Here is a 16771-nt window from a genome sequence, read left to right as displayed (position 1 = left end):
ATTTACTAAAATAGTTTTTGATCCCTCTTTCTGCTTGGTCTTATAATATCTTGCAGCCTCTATTAGAGTTTTACATAATAAAAACAAAAACAACAACAGCAACAATAGCAAGTGTCAATTTAATTAAAGAGTGTACTGCATAAGGGCTGAGTACACAGCCCTGAGGAGGAGTGCCTGTGTTCATTGTGATGGGATGTTGAGGTCTACTGGTGAAGAATCTCAGTAGACAGTTACACAGTGCAGAAGGCAGGGTGGATCCAGGGTGGCTGGTATAATGCTCATTGCCACAGTTCTTCTGGATTGAGTCTGTCTCAGTTTGTTCTGTTGCTTCATGTTATTCCAGACAGACTGATGATGATGATGAGATCAGATCTCTGTGTGGAGCACTGGCTGTTGACTCCTTCTGCAAACAAAAATCTCACTGGATTATTACAATTGATGGCAAAAAATAATGTTTGTAAATGTATGTTTTTGTTGTTGGTGAAAATACTAGTGGCTTACGAATTTTGCACAGTACTGTTTACCTTATCTTATGTCATGCAAATCGTTTATTTTCTGCTTTCTTGAGGGATATTAAGTACATGTACTTGTAGATGGAATCAGATACCAATCTGGAACTGAAAATTTTATTAAACTTTGCTACTTAAATAAGAAAAAAAATACATTGAAGATTACAGAACAACTGATTGTGATGGTCACCCCAAATGCCAACTTTTACAACTTTTTTACACAACAAAGAAGAGCAATGAACAACACTCATCAGTTTGTGAATCTTGTAACAAAGAATAATGCAACAAATGGATAGAGCATGTGGTATGTTGCCATTGCTGGTTGATATGATTTGTGTAAAAAAAAAAAAAAGAAAAGAAAAGAATGCATTCTACAACCTGGAGTAAAACAGCAGATATACCCAGTCAGGTTGCGAATGATTGTTCACGTAGTCAGCATTTCAAATTTAACAGGGCATCTTGGTTTATTCATCAATTAGGGATTCAATTATCATGAATTACCACTAACACTACATAACACCAACAATTAATAAGCTTTAAAATTCTTGTTGTTGTGCCAATAAAGCCACTTGAATCTTGAGTTGAAAATCCAGTAATTGTATTACCAAAATAAAAATAACAGTACAAATACAAAAATGCAGATATATATATATATTGGAGGAAAGAACCCATTTCCTCTTCATGGTTCAACATGCTGAATATGAGCACATGTTCAACATTGTCTTATATGTGCGAAGGGTCCTTTTGCATGTTTTCCCTCTATGGTCCTATATATATGTGTATAGATAGATATTTAATGACACCATAAAGGTAAAACATGCAAAAGGACATAAACGTTACTGTGGCAATGTACAGTAGGTGGCAGTAATGCTCCAAAGCAGCGAACGGACATTAAACAAGAAGAAGGACCTTGCGCACAAACAAGAAATGAGTGTATAAGCACATTGATAAATCTAATAGACAATAAGTGATAGGTTCGCTGCTGTTTACTACAACATATGTGCATTTGTCATGTTAAACATGTGAGCTACGAGGGAACATTTCGTCTTGATAATGCACTGTACTGGAAATGTGAAGCGATAGAAGTCCAGGATGTTATTGGAGGCAGGTAAGATTATGTTTACTGACATTTCACTTTGAAATATTCTAAGTTAGCTGCACGTCACGCTTCCAGTTTTAAGTGATTAGAATTATATTTCTGCCACCTGATATGCGTGATGTGCGAATTATTCCGTCAATAAAGTTTTTTCTTCTTCTTCTGTGTTTGACTAGATTGTGATCATTGATGACGGCTAACGTTGTCTGTTTAGATATTCATATATAATCCTTCTTTGCTGACTGAATACAGACATCTTCGAATCAGATGACACGGACAATGCCCCTGTGTGATGCTCTGTATAATTGAATTATAATGATGATTTTGCATATTGTAGATACATTTACATTTACACATTATTTCCATTTTAATACAGGGCAGTGAACCTCCAGGAACAGACTTGAAGAACCCTTCAGTAGGATGACTTGCTTAACTTTATTTAAGACATCCTGTCTTAGGCCATAGGTTGTGTAAACAATGCTGCGGTGGTTTTCCGCAGAAGAGTCCAGCTCTGCGCATGGAGTAAGTACATTTTTTGAATATCTCATAATGAGATATGTATTCTCTCTATGATCAGACATCAGCCTTATATATTTAATGTGGAAATGACTAGGAGTGAAGAGTGCCTTTTAATTTTAAATACTTGCAAATATGTTATTTCAGCATATTGATTTTATGAGCAGCAAGTCACTCGACTATAGCGAAATAAAACCCTTCAGAACCTCACCCCTTTACACCGTGCATTGCATAAATGTTCATCATCATTAATAGAAGCTTTGCTTGTCTCAGGCTCCTGGCTCCCCGCAGGTGGACATGGGCAGCGATGTAAGATTTACTGAGGTCACGGAGCAGCTAACACAGATGGAGGAACTTGTGGCCAATTTAAAAGAGCTGATAAGGGAGAAGGATGCAGCACTCAGCAGTAAAGATAACCAAGTCAAGGTAATTTGTAGTTTACAAATATGCTCAAATGGTCAATAACATGACGCTTTTTAGATTGAGTTTATTAAAATTGCATAAAAATGCTATTCAAACATAGTTACTTTATTTACATCCCTTTAATGATAAACATGTATTTAATTTCTCAATTTTGGGGGGTGGGAAATTTCTTGTTTCTCCTCCCAAATTCTCGATCACATTTGTTTGCAAATTAAATATTACTGGTCATTTAGTACATTCATACAGATAGTCTTGTATTGTCTGCACATTCAATTTTAAAACTGTGTGTACTTGTTATGTAAGGTAAGGCACATCAAGTTTATTTAATTACACGTTTGAAAGAGAGGCCTTGTCCTGCTCAGTGCATATCAGGATATATCAAAAATATCTTTTGGAGTAAATGCAATTAAACTTGGCTTGTGTCACGTGTTGGTTTCTGTTTGTTCCCGTCTGTCCTCATTTGGTTAAATTGGTTAAGCAGCTTACTTCCAAACTTTTGTGTTATCTCTATTTCTTTCCGCATTCTTGGACTTTTATTGTTTAACTTATATTGCACTTTTACAAGTCTGCATTATGGACGCTGAAAGTATTGCTCATTGTGATAGAGATCATTTTGTACAGAGATCAGATGTCATGTGACACATGGATGTGGCACTGCATAAAGATTGTCCTCTTATTAACATACATAAAACCAAATAAATGAAATTTCGACCATTTACCAATGCAGTTTTACATTAGACTGTTGATTTGCACAGACAAAAGTGTTACAACAAAAGAAAATCATAATCATAGAAATTGCATTTCAGTTTTTTTTTGTATTGCACTTAAGCCATTTCAACATATTGTTATTATTTATAATTTACTTATAATTTTTTTTTAATTAAATATTTACAGGGTTAGAAAACAAAAACAACATTTAAACAGAAAGAAACAAAAAAAAAAAAACAGAAAAAAAGGGAAGTAATAATGAAATATATTTTCGTTAATACATTGAAGTATAATGAAAATATAATACCTGAATTAACATTAATGAGCTTCAAAAGTTTCCATTAGCTTGGTTCTTATTATTATATGCAGCTTCCTCTGTGATTAGTGTCTATGTTTGTGCACACATAAGAAAATAGTTATTTAGTCAGTCCCCGATGCTTGGAGTTCTCAGAGTTGATTTGTAATGTGAGCTGTGTGTGTTTGTTTGTAGGAGCTGACAGAACAAATGCAGCACTTGCGGGGTGAGAGAGAAAACTTTCAGTCAAAGCTGGAGGCAGAACGTCACATTTCTCGGGCTCGGATCAAGGATCTGATGGAGAAACATGAGGCAGAGCTGCTCAGGGCTGCTGATAAACACGAGGTGGAGTTGTCGGAGAAGGAGCAAGCCTTACGCAGACAGCTTGAGACTCTCCAGCGCTCTATATCACAGCCCGCAGATGCATCAGCAAACCTATCCACCTGCATTACAGCTCAGAGAGTCACAGAGCTGCAAGGTAGACGATCATGTCACATGCTTGGAGAATGTTGTCTGCAGTTTGACCTTCCTTTCTTAATTGAACTCAGTGTTGGATAAGCACCTGTCACAGTAGCTTAAATGAATACATTTTCTCTAAAGATCTATAAACTTTTTCTTAATGGATCACTGCAATACGCAGCGTCTAATGTCTCTATTTAGGGAAGGGCACGAGTACTTCAAAAATGCCACATTGTGCCCGGCATATTGTCTAAATTAATATAATTTAATTGAATGTAGCTGTAATCCATTATAGAGCATTAAATCTGATATTCCCATAAAGTTTATTCATGATTTTATCAAATATTATGTTCCAAAAAGGTCCCACTTTGTATTACGTGTCTTAGAATTCTGTGTAATTAGTAATATAATGAATTGTTAGGTACAATGTTAGGCTAGGGGTCAAGTGTGGTGGTATGTTTAGGTTTAAGGGGTAGTGTCAACAGTATTAATAATTGACATAACTTAATTATTAATTAGACAGGTAATTACAGGATGGTATTTTAAAATGTAAGTGCAAAAAAACATGTTTGCATACAGATAAGCACATTGTGTCAAATTATTAATTTAAATGCAAGTAAAAAAACAACCAAAAAAAAAAAACTGTACCCCATAAATTGTACACCATTTTGGACACAAATTTGCCCGAACAAGGATGTGAAAACAATCCTGAAAAGGTTCAAATGTTGCCTAGACCATCTGAAGGAACTTTAATCCCTTTATAGTATGTTCTGGCTATTGACATAGTTTTGTAAAGGACTAAAGCCATAAAACATTCTTACTCTACATCCAAAAAAGTATTACACTAAGACTGACATTTAGATTGAGGAATATACAGTATATGACGTTTGTATATTATCTTAAATAGTTCTCAATTCTGGCTATTGAGGTCCCGTTTCCTGGCTTTACATGGGTAGTTACTTTGCTAACTTTATTTTGTGGGCCCATTTCTATTTTTTTGTTTTCAGACATTCAAAGCCTGAAGATATTTAAATAAACATACAACTTTTTTTTTTATTTGCACTACATTGTGTTGTGGATCATCTCATTGATCCTGATCATCATCATTTCATGCCTTGTAGAGCTTAGTTCTATTGTAAATCTTTAAAGCAACACGTATGTCATGTTTTAAACATGTAACAGACACCTTCTTCTAATGTGCCTACATTATATTAGGAAGCTGTTTATTATTTTCTGTTAAAGATGTTATGTATCCTGTCATTGCATTTTTTTTTTTAACTCTGTGTCCTTCCTTCTCTGTGCCTTTGTTTTAATATCTCTGTCTGTTTTGTCCTTGTCCAGCCCAAGTGAAGCTAAAACAAGCTGAGGCCAGTAAAGCAGAAGCAAAGTTCTTAAAAATGAAAGCATGGTCCAAATCTCGGATCAGGCAGCTCGAAGAGGACCTCAAAAAAGTTCAGGTAAGACTGTGTGTGTGTGTGTGTGTGTGTGTGTGTGTGTGTGTGTATATTTGCACAGATGAATATCCAGCTAAATGAAATGAATTCTTTCTGTTTTTGACTTCAGTCTGGATTATGTATCGATATGTCCCCTGATGTCACGTCCTTACATAGTCGCATTACCGAATTGCAAGAGGAAAGGGAGGAAATACTCAGCAAACTGGAGCTGTATGAAGATATGAAGGCAAAAAATGGTAGGAAATTGAGTAATTTAGTTTAAAATGTTTTTAATTTACATTAGGAATTGAAATTTTAGGTATTTTGTCTATTCAAGCACTTGACAGATGCAGTAATTGATGTCTGGAGATTATAATTCTCAATATTTGCTTTTAATGACCCTACACTATTAAAAAATACCCCTTCATACATCCAAATAGGTTTTTATTTTTTATTTATTTATTTTGGCCATGTTTAGCATGAGAATCCAACACTTTAAAGGGATACTACACCCTAAATTTTGTCATTACGGTAATCACTTACACCCATGTAGTTTCAAACATGTAGAAAACGACAAAATTTTAATTTTGGTGTGAAATATCCCTTTAACAGTGTAAGTAAGTCAGAATGCATGTAATGGCATTAGACTTCCCCTTTAAAGCACATTTTTATTTGAAGTTTAAATTTGGTTGATTTGACATGGAATGACCAAAAAATGTAAAGTGATGCTTCTTTTTGAGACATTTTTGTGTATATTATTTATTCAGTGAGCAGTCACATCATGCATTGATTAATGGTTAGATGATTGATCATTACTTCAGTTACTTGTGCCCATTCCTAAATTGAATGTTGTCTTATGTTAAGATTTTCTTGAGACATCAATAGATGAACTGCAGAAGCAGCTTATGGAATATAAGGAACAGCAGAGGAAGATGCAGGCCGACCTGGAGCAGGTGACCAATAGAGCAGCATCACAGGCAATGATATATTTATTGGTTTTGCTTTTTTGACTTCATTATAAAATAAATATTCCACTCAAGTTTATGCATTGAAGTGATTACCACAGGGAAGGGGTGTTCATTAGAATTTAAACTATGGTTAAACCGCTGTAGTGGACATCCATTTGTGTCTTGTTGCTTTTATTTACATAGCAGTAAATAATATTATGTCCTTGGGTCTCTGGAAAAGGATTTTTTATTATTTACTTTTTAGAATCTGTGAAAATGTGAGTAATTTTAACAATATAGAGATCATACAAAATGCATGATATTTTTATATTTAGTACTGTCCTTAGTAAGATATTTAACATAAATATGTTTATATTTAGTCCACGAGAGAGAAAAAAATGCTGAGATTTTTAAAATAACCCTTTTAAAAGTTTGTGAACCCTTTATTCTTTAATACTGTGTGTGGTTACCTGGATGATCCACGACTGTATTTTGTCTTGTGATGATTGTTCATGAGTCCCTTGTTAAATTTGAACAGTTGAACTGAGCAATGTTCTTTAGAAAAATACTCAATATCCTGCGGAAGTTTTCTTTTCTTTTGCATATTTAAACCCTTTTCCAGCAGTGACTGTATGATTTTGAAATACATCTTTCACACTGAGGACAATTGAGGGTCTCAAACACAACTATTAAAAAAGGTTCAAACATTCACTGATGCTCCAGCAGGAAACAAGATGCATTAAGACCCAAGAGGAACAGGATGAAGATGTCCAAATTTTTCTTATTTTGTTGAAATATATATATTTTTGAATGTAGTACTTCTTTTCAGAAGCAACAGAGGATATTTGCAATTTACCTTGATCTTCAAATTCTAAAAGTTTTCACCCCCTGACTCTTAATGCATCATGTTTCCTTCTGGAGCATTAGTGAATGTTTGAACCTTTTTTCTCAATTGCCCTCAGTGTGAAAAGAGGGATCTCAAAATCATATAGTCACTGCTGGAAAGGGTCTAAATATTCAAAAGATGCTGGATAATTGAAGATTCTGCAGGACATGGAGGATTTTTCTGAAGAACAGTGCTCAGTTTAACTGTTAGGAACAAACAAGGGACTCGTGAACAACCATCACAAAACAAAAATCCAGCAAACCACACACAGTATTAAGATCCAAGGGTTAACAAACTTTTGAATGGGGTTATTTTAATAATTTCAGCTTTTTTTTTTTTTTTTTTGGACTAAATGTAAACATTTATGTACAATATCTTACTCAGAACAGTACTAAATAAAAACAAAAATAACACGCATTTTGTATGATATCTCTTTTGTTAAAACTATTTTCACGGATTCTGCAAGCGATTCACGAACTTTCAAGTGGCACTGTTTCTATATGTATGTGTTTCTGTTAACAGGTGAGTGAAACGGGCAGCATGGATGATGTTCAGGTGATGGAGTGGCAAGAAATGATTACCATGGTGACTGAGGCAGAAAGGGTTCAACATCAGGGTCACGAGAAGAATGTCATGGCCTTCAGAATGAGCCATATCGAGGAGGAGAGAGAGGGTGAGGATGCATATGCTATAATGCTATATAAATGTTTAGATTCTACCTAAAAGTATCAACAGCTGTTTGGTAGACAAAGCATGTCTATCAACTGTGACTTAAATAGAAGTGCAAGTCTATACAGTCCAGTGTTGCATGGTATACTGGTGCTAGATATGTTAATATTATGGTACTTTATGATATCTTCACGATTCGTTTTGATACAATTCATGGGATATTGATTTGATCATAATGTGATTCTTGATGCATCATGATGCCGCTTGTCCTTTTTATATTGTACACATACAAAGCATACATAAGCATTTGAAAGTGGTCGTCTGTTTGCAGGGTTAATACTTGTCCACTCGTTCAGGTTTTAAATGGCATGTACATAGCAGTGGTGGACCGTAACAAAGTACTTTTATCTAATCATTTTTTATTCATTTTTTTGAGAAAATTTTACTTTTACTTCACTATATTCCAAAGCATAATATCATACTTTTTACTCCACTACATTTCTTAAAAACATGTTGTTCCTCGTTATTTTAAACTGGAGAAATCACCACCTGCTTCCAGACGAGCTAAAAGTGACTGATTTGTGATTGAGCTCATACTTTTCAATGAACCTGTTAAATCGGTTTATCTGGTCAGAGCAAGTGACAATTTGCATAACTCTTCATACATGTATATGTGTGTGTGTAAAAATATATATACATGTATATATAAAGGTGCTGGTCATATAACTAGAATATCATCAAAAAGTTTATTTATTTCACTAATTCCATTCAAAAGTGAAACTTGTATATTATATTCATTCATTACACAAATACTGATGTATTTCAAATGTTTATTTCTTTTTATTTTAAAGATTATAACCGACAACTAAGGAAAAACCCAAATTCAGTATCTCAGAAAATATAACTTAAGGCCAATACAAAGAAAGGATTTTTGAAATCTTGCCCAACTAAAAAGTATGAGAATTGGGGCTCCTTTTGCCTGAATTACTGCAGTAATGCGGTGTGGCATGGAGTCAATCAGTCTGTGGCACTGCTCAGGTGTTATGAGAACCCAGGTTGCTCTGATAGTGGCGTTCAGCTCTTCTGCATTGTTGGGTCCGGCATATCGCATCTTCCTCTTCACAATACCCCATGGATTTTCTATGGGGTTAAGGTCAGGCTAGTTTGCTGGCTAATTAAGAACAGGGATACCATGGTCTTAAACCAGGTACTGGAAGCTTCGGCACTGTGTGCATGTGCCAAGTCCTGTTGGAAAATTAAATCTGCATCTCCTTGAAGTTGGTCAGCAGCAAGAAGCATGAAGCATCTTTTCCTTCCCTTCGCCTCTCTATTAATTTGCTTGGACACAGAGCTCTGTGAACAGCCAGCCTCTTTTGCAATGACCTTTTGTGTCTTGCTCTCCTTGTGCAAGGTATCAATGGTCGTCTTTTGGACAACTGTCAATTCAGCAGTCTTCCCCCATGATGGTGTAGCTTACAGAACTAGACTGAGAGACCATTTAAAGGCTTTGCAGGGGTTTTGAGTTAATTAGCTGATTGGAGTGTGGCACCAGGTGTCTTCAGTATTGAACCTTTTCACAATATTCTAATTTTCTGAGATACTAAATTTGGGATTTTCCTTAGTTGTCAGTTACAATCATCAAAATTAAAAGAAATAAACATTTGAAATATATCAGTCTGTGTGTAATGAATGAATATAATATACAAGTTTTACTTTTTGAGTGGAATTAGTGAAATCAACTTTTTGATGATATTCTAATTATATGACCAGCACTTGTGTGTGTAATATAATGTGACGAGTCAGCTGCCTCCTCCCTGATTATCACCGGCACCCCGTCCTAAATCGCCGCCCTTCACCAGGCTCCCGACTGGAGTGGGTGTGTGAGAGGAGGGGCGCTGGACGAGTCAGGGCTGGCGGCGTGTGATGGGGCACACCTGAAGGAAGTGGAGCCTCATTACCGCCGCTGTTTAAAAGCCCAACGCGCCTCTCCTCAGGAGACCGGTCTCTTCCCCGTGCATGCACACTGGTGTCCTCGTGGGTCCAGGAAGGGTGCGTTGAGGGACTCCCGCGCCACCAAGACGTGAGCTGCCGGACCCGCGATCCGGATGGGAACCGCACCCGTATACACGGCCGACGGGCCAGGATGCCGGGCCGTCCATCCCCTACCAGCGCCGCGGCCAACGAGAGAGACGCGGCCGCTAGGAGAAGCCGCCGCCCCTCGCGCCCCGGACCAAGGAGGGGAGCGCGTGCGGCCGCCGGACTCCGCCCCTTGCCTGGACCCTTCCTTGATGAACACTGCCCGACCTACACAAATCCCGCAGCACGACGAGGACACCAGATTCCCTGTTATTTTGGACACTTTCCCCCTTTTGGCCACTTTTATTCCCTTTGTTTTATGATTTCTGTTAATAAAAGCCTCTCCGAGGCCTGACGCCACGCCCACTGTGTCTGTCTTGTGCTCCTCCCGTGACAATATGTATATGTGTGTGTATGTGTATGTGATTTAATTAATTGCACTTCAAATTTGGAGAAATTACTCTGAAAAGATAATTCAAAGTCACTGTTGTGCAAAGCATCAAACCGAGATTACAAAAAGTAGGTTCAGCAAGAAATATTTAGTTTGATACAATTTATAACATATAGCCTACACTTTTAGACCATGTGAGTTGATGATGACTGAATTGTCATTTTTGGTTGGGTGAACTATAACTTTAATAATTTATTTTCTTAATTTTATTATTATTACTATGAAAATATGAAATTATTTATTTAATGAAATTATACTCTAAATAATAATCTAAAACTGCCAGTAGGTGGTGATAAATGTCTTAATGATCAAGTCATCAAGTCATTTGTTCCCTCATTTGATTCTTTCAAATGGCTGATTCATTCAGGAGTGAAGGAAATGGTTCTTTATGAATGGTTCATTGAATCATTAGGCTTGTTCGACTTGAAGTGGATCATCACCATCAGACCGATCGGTGTGTGACATCAAAGTACCGCAAGAGCTTAGAGAGCAAATGACTCCTTGTGCTTCTGAATCGCTCTCGCAGTATTTTGATGTCATACACTGATCGGTCTGTGCAGCGTCACTTCAAAGCCAAGGCGATTATGGTTCAACGCACCAAATGGTTTCAACCTAATTCGTTCAAAACGTGGATTAAGAAATGAAATGCCACTACGGGTTGCTCGGAGATGAACATTTCTGATTTGTCTTTGTTTTGTTTGGCAAAATTGAGCAAAAAAGACGAAAATAACACAATATTTACTTCTTAATGAACTGTAGTATAAGATGAGTATCACATTTGCACTCGTGTTAAATTGCACTTAGCCTACAGCTTGTGTGATATTTTAGGAATGTTCTCTAGGCCCCATCAGTGCATTAAATGTGTTAATAATTTTAACGCGCTATGTTTCTCGATAATAAATTCATCTAATTAAAGTGTTAAATTACCAGCCCTACATGTGTGTGTGTTTTGATAGTGTATGTCTAGCTCCCCTCCACCTGGTATTTTGAACAGGATTATATAAAATATATCACATAAAATTAATTATAAAAAATAACAAAGTAAACTAAATTAACAAGTTAAACATGCATCGATAAGTACTTTTTAATACTTAAGTACACAAAAAATCGTAATACTTTTTTCCGTTTACTTGATTTGTATACTTCGGGCACCACTGGTACATGGAATGACATTTAAAAACAGTGACAGTGAACATGAAATACAAGAATACATTCTGCCTGGACAGCCACTTATTGCTTGTTATAAATGAGCCAGATACATTTCATATACATTTTAAACATGCCCATGAGTTCATATAGCCTACATTTTACTGTGTTTTCCCTAGTTGTCTTTTTTTTTTTTTTTTTTTTTTTTTTTTTTTTATATCTTTAATCTTTTACCTTGGTTACATGAAATGTGCTTCTTCTTTATTTTTTTTCTGTTGTCCTTGCTATGAATTGTGAAATAGGTTAATCACTTAATAAAATACTGAGATATTTGGGTTTCTTATGCCCGTTTCATACTGGATGTGTAAGCAGAGCTGCACATATACAGAGAAGCAGTGGCACTGCCACGCCTTTTCAGTGTGGATCCTCTAATCTGTTAACATGGGTGCTGGAAATATATGTGCCACTTATGCCTCTAGTGTGAAACGAGCCTTAAATATCAAAATGTTTGGTTTGTTTTTTGATTACATTTGATTTGTAACACTTCTCTCCCTCCTATTGGCCCTGAGACCCTCCTCCTCCCCATCTCCACCTCTGCTCCTGCCCTGCATGATGGGTGCAGCCACTGAGAACAGTTTCCCATCAGTTTTGTGCATGCAGGTTTCATTGCCTCCATTGTTTGCTCCCGTCTGTGCTGCCAGTAATTTTCTGGAACTCTTCATCCTCTCCTAAGGAAACTCTGGCAGCACAGACAAGGCTGATTTATGGGGTCCTGTCCTTCAAATGTTGCTTTATCCTCCTTTTTCTGCCCTTTTCACCTATTCTTCTAAATCACTTGCCAAGTCTCTGCTATAAAACAGACCTTTATCAATTGTCTACGTGGTGTAATATCGGAGTTTTTGTCTGTACAGTGAAAGTAAGTGGGGACCAATGTTGTTTTCTTTATTTTTTTTCTGGTGCTCACTGATCATTTCCTCACCAACTCCCCAAAAATAAGTCTTTATATTATAAAGGAAAATTGCACCTTTGCATTGTCATTTATATATATATATATATATATATATATATATATATATATATATATATATATATATATATATATATATATATATATATATATATATATATATATATATATATATATATATATAAGCAATTCAAATAAAAACACTATGGTAACGCTTTCTATGGATGAATGAGGCATTATAAAAATAAATTCTCCTATGTTGTAGAAAAGTTTTAATGTATCATAATATTTATTTGTGGTTATAGTTTTTCAGAGTATAATGATTTATAACACAATGAACATGTTGCATCCACTTAAATTTCAATGAATTATATTTCCCACAGTTATAAATATAAGTCTAATGTTTTGGTATTGTTTGAGATCTGCACAGTAACTTAATAACATTAACATATTATTACTTGTTTTTTCTGTAAAATGACTAATAAGCAAAATCATTAAAATCATACAATTTCTTATTAATTCAATAGAACTTTTACGCACACTAGGGATTACCAATATGGCGGTGCGGTGGCTTCTCTTTCATGACGTCAGGAGCAATCCAGTTCTCTAATATAGATCAGTGTATTTATCCCTTTATGTCCCCAGTGTTACCATCTTGTGATGGATACTTCCTGCAGGATATTGCCCCATGTCACAAAAATCAAATAACCTCAGGCTTGCTTCTTGAACATGATTATGAGTTCAATATACTCAAATGTCTCAAATGGCCTCCAAATTTACTAGATCACAATCCAGTAGATCACTTTTGGTATGTGGTGGATCTGGAGATTTGCATTATGGATGTTCTGCACCATGTGATCATGTCAATATGGACTAAAATCTCTGAGGAATATTTGCAGGACTCTATGCAATGAAGAATTAATAGCAGTTCTGAAGACAAAAAGGGGGTCCAACCCAGTACTAGCATGGTGTACCTAGTAGTGGCATGTGAGGGTAGCCTGGGAGTTGGTTTTGTAGCTTGGCAGCACCTTAACCCTGTCAGGGATTATTATTATTATTATTTTTTTCTGTTTCATGATAAGAAAAACAGAACGTGGTCAATCGTGCTAGTGAGGATGTTGAAGCATTGGAGCAGTGACGATAATGTAGAGCCTATAATGAAGTCTCGCTCTAAATTAAGGATAATGATCAAAGTGAATCACTTTCCTTTCTCAAGACCGATTTCTTACTGATTGATTAGTATTGTCATATACAGTACGGACCAAAAGTTTGGACACACCTTCTCGTTCAAAGAGTTTTATTTAGAGAGAATGCCAAGAGTGTGCAAAGCAGTAATCAAAGCAAAAGGTGGCGACTTTGAAGAACCTACAATATGACATATTTTCCGTTGTTTCACACTTTTTTTTATGTATATAATTCCATATATAATTCCACATGTGTTAATTCATAGTTTTGATGCCTTCAGTGTGAATCTACAATTTTCATAGTCATGAAAATAAAGAAAACTCTTTGAATGAGAAGGTGTGTCCAAACTTTTGGTCTGTACTTTACCTCTTTGTTCAGGGATGAATATTGGTGTATCACTTTTGCTTCCATGCTATAGTTGATTGAAAGACACTGTAGGTGGTATTACCCACTTATTTCTGAGACCAAGGTGAATTTTAGTATTTTAGTCTTCTGGTCCACAGTCATGCTGTTGTTTTGGAAGCAGAATTTGCAGTGTGCACTGCTTACTGCTCTTTTCTCCTTTTTTCCACTCTTAAATCTGCACTAGCATTAGCTGGCAGTTTCTTCTCAACCTTTCTTTTTCCCTCTGCCATCCATTGCCCTAAACATATTTGATCCATTCCTTTTATCTTGTGGCACAAAACTGATTGAGGATGACTGGTTGTTTCCTGGCTGCTCCGATCCAGCATTAGCCAATCGGCAACAGGAAGTGGAGGAGGAGTTGGCCCAGGCCCGTGGACTCTGCCTACAGAAAAGCAGGAAGCCCAAATATTTCACCCCACGCAGCCTACAGGTATGAACTTAAAGGCTCTAGAAAATGCATACAGATGAGTGACAAATGAAAGAAACAATCTCTTAGTAAGGTGTTAGATCACCATATGTGTTTTGATAATGGTGGTGTCTAATATGCAAGTTCAGAAGTTCCTTTTAATTGGCTTAAGATATGCAGACTATTGCATATGTTTCACATAATTCCCACACTCATCAAACTGTTCCTGCTGTTCCCTATGAAGGGGGAGGAATTATTGTATTGATAATTATGACATTAGCTCCACCCACACAGAAAATCAGCCACTTTTGTCACCAAACTGTATTTAGTACCTTTAACTTTTTCCTGTGTTGCAAAGTTGAATTAAAAGAATAGTTTAGTCAGAAATGAAAGTCAGAGTATTTTTCTCGCCCTCATATCATTTCAGACTATGACTTTTTCCCTTCAAACACAAAGTAAATGTTTTGAAGAATATTAATGCTGCTTTATTCCATGTCCAGTAATATTAGCATTTAATGATTAGGTTCTGAAAAGTTAACTTAAAAACACAATAAAAGTGGTCACTATTAACTTGTGTGAAATTAATATATTTTGAAGCCATATGATTTAAGTCAGTCACTGAAAGCCTTTGCCCTCAGTCGTCAGTCTCAAATCTCAGTGACACAAGCATAACATTCTAGCATAGTGTGTGAAGATGCACCGTTTAAGGGCTGTCAGTGTAGTTACTTCTCCCATGTTTTGTGACTGATCTCCAATTTGAAGTTTGAATATGTGGAAAAATGCAAGGAGGCTATGAAGGTTTGGAAGAACATGAAGGTGAGTAATAATTGTTTTCCCCCACTTCCATTTCAAGTAGAAGTAATTTTACTTGTCTTTTTTCTTTTCTTTTTTTTATAATAATAATAATATTAATGATGATGTATGTGTTTTTTTTGTTGTTTTTTTTTTCCTCTACAGGAGGACTTGGAGTATCATAATAGGCAAGACCCAATAGGCGACACTGATTGCGATGTTTTTGTGAATGGAGAAAATATGGGTGGATGGTGGCCCCAGCACAGTGCTGCAGTTACAGGTGTGAACCCCACTAGACACTGTCCATGTTCTACATTTTTTTTGTGTGTGTGCAGGTTTTGGTCTTTTAATATTTGTCTCACTACACCAGAAGTGTGCGAGTATGATGATCTCCCAACACCTTTTTTTTTTTTTTTTTTTTTAATCTATGTGCACCGACTAAGAATGGTTGTCCAAGTGGATTATATTGAGAAATGTGTAAATTTGGAAGGATTTATCATCTGACTTATTTGTAGGATTTTATGAGATTCTAGCCAACTTTGAAAGCCTCTTACTGTTCTGTGTCAACAGAAAGAAGACACATAATAAAATAACTGTAATAACAGATACACAAGAATAGCTACTAAATAGTACTGAAATAGTCAGGGTTAAAGTGGATAATAGAATAAAGTGCATAGGATGAAAAGTGCAAGTAACATTACCTTACAGATACCTTCCTTTTTGTCTTCTAAAAGGTGTTTGTCTATCATCCTAGCAGCTTTATCTGATGGCACTGTGCATTTTTTTGTGTTATTTCACCACAATGCAGTCAAAATGTAGCAAACCTTTCTCCACTGTTGGAGTCAGAAAGGTGGGATCACCAGAAAACTGGCCCTGGAATGCCCTCAGATATGCTGTTCATTACATATTTAAGATAAAAAAAAAGAATTACACACAAATACATTTTAATTGGAGAAAGAGGTGAGAGTTCAAGGAAAATAAATAAAATGTGCCATTTTTTCCCCACTTGTTCAGATGGCTTGAGGTCTGTTGTTGAGGAGCTCGAATTAGAGAGAAACCAACTGCAGGAACAGATTTTGGTCCTTGAGAAACAGTGTCAAGATCTGGAGGACCGTCTGCAACTTCAGGCTCGCATTGAATTACTTCAGGTACACAGAAATGCGTTTGGACTGTTTAAAGGTGCTATCAATGTCAACCTCTGCAAATACACTGCTTGCCAACCGACCCTTTGCTAAGCCTGCTCACTCAGTTCCTGCAACTGTCAGTCACTAAATTATTAGATTGCCTCCGGAATCATTAAATAAAGTGGAAATGAATCAGGTCTAGTCACTTTATTTACCTTCCTATAATCTGTACAGAAGCAATTTGTTTAATCCTTTTTTTACCCTCAAAACAATCTATA

The 16771-nt window shown here is 36.2% G+C and overlaps 1 protein-coding gene across 8 annotated transcripts in view; it reads left to right on the top strand.

Moving 5' to 3' along the window:
* Nucleotides 1–1394: 1394 nt before the first annotated feature.
* The window catches only part of si:ch211-220f16.2 (golgin subfamily A member 4), a 28637-nt gene continuing 13260 nt past the window's right edge, over nucleotides 1395–16771 (top strand). For 3 of the 8 annotated variants that reach the window (XM_052530863.1, XM_052530860.1, XM_052530856.1), the window contains exons 1-11: nucleotides 1395–1617; nucleotides 1982–2127; nucleotides 2395–2547; nucleotides 3743–4025; nucleotides 5348–5463; nucleotides 5570–5696; nucleotides 6304–6416; nucleotides 7795–7945; nucleotides 14495–14601; nucleotides 15535–15649; nucleotides 16384–16517. In XM_052530863.1, coding sequence (XP_052386823.1) covers nucleotides 2083–2127; nucleotides 2395–2547; nucleotides 3743–4025; nucleotides 5348–5463; nucleotides 5570–5696; nucleotides 6304–6416; nucleotides 7795–7945; nucleotides 14495–14601; nucleotides 15535–15649; nucleotides 16384–16517 — 1344 coding nt within the window. In that variant the 5' untranslated portion in view covers nucleotides 1395–1617; nucleotides 1982–2082. Of the gene's footprint in view, nucleotides 1618–1781; nucleotides 1895–1981; nucleotides 2128–2394; nucleotides 2548–3742; nucleotides 4026–5347; nucleotides 5464–5569; nucleotides 5697–6303; nucleotides 6417–7794; nucleotides 7946–14494; nucleotides 14602–15534; nucleotides 15650–16383; nucleotides 16518–16771 lie in introns of all 8 variants that reach the window. The other 5 variants (XM_052530858.1, XM_052530857.1, XM_052530859.1 and 2 more) reach the window with 5 other exon arrangements.

Source organism: Carassius gibelio, chromosome A18 (genome assembly GCF_023724105.1).
Source record: "Carassius gibelio isolate Cgi1373 ecotype wild population from Czech Republic chromosome A18, carGib1.2-hapl.c, whole genome shotgun sequence".
NCBI lineage: Eukaryota > Metazoa > Chordata > Actinopteri > Cypriniformes > Cyprinidae > Carassius > Carassius gibelio.
Note: the sequence above shows the minus strand (reverse complement) of the source record. Positions and strands in the feature narration are given on the sequence as shown.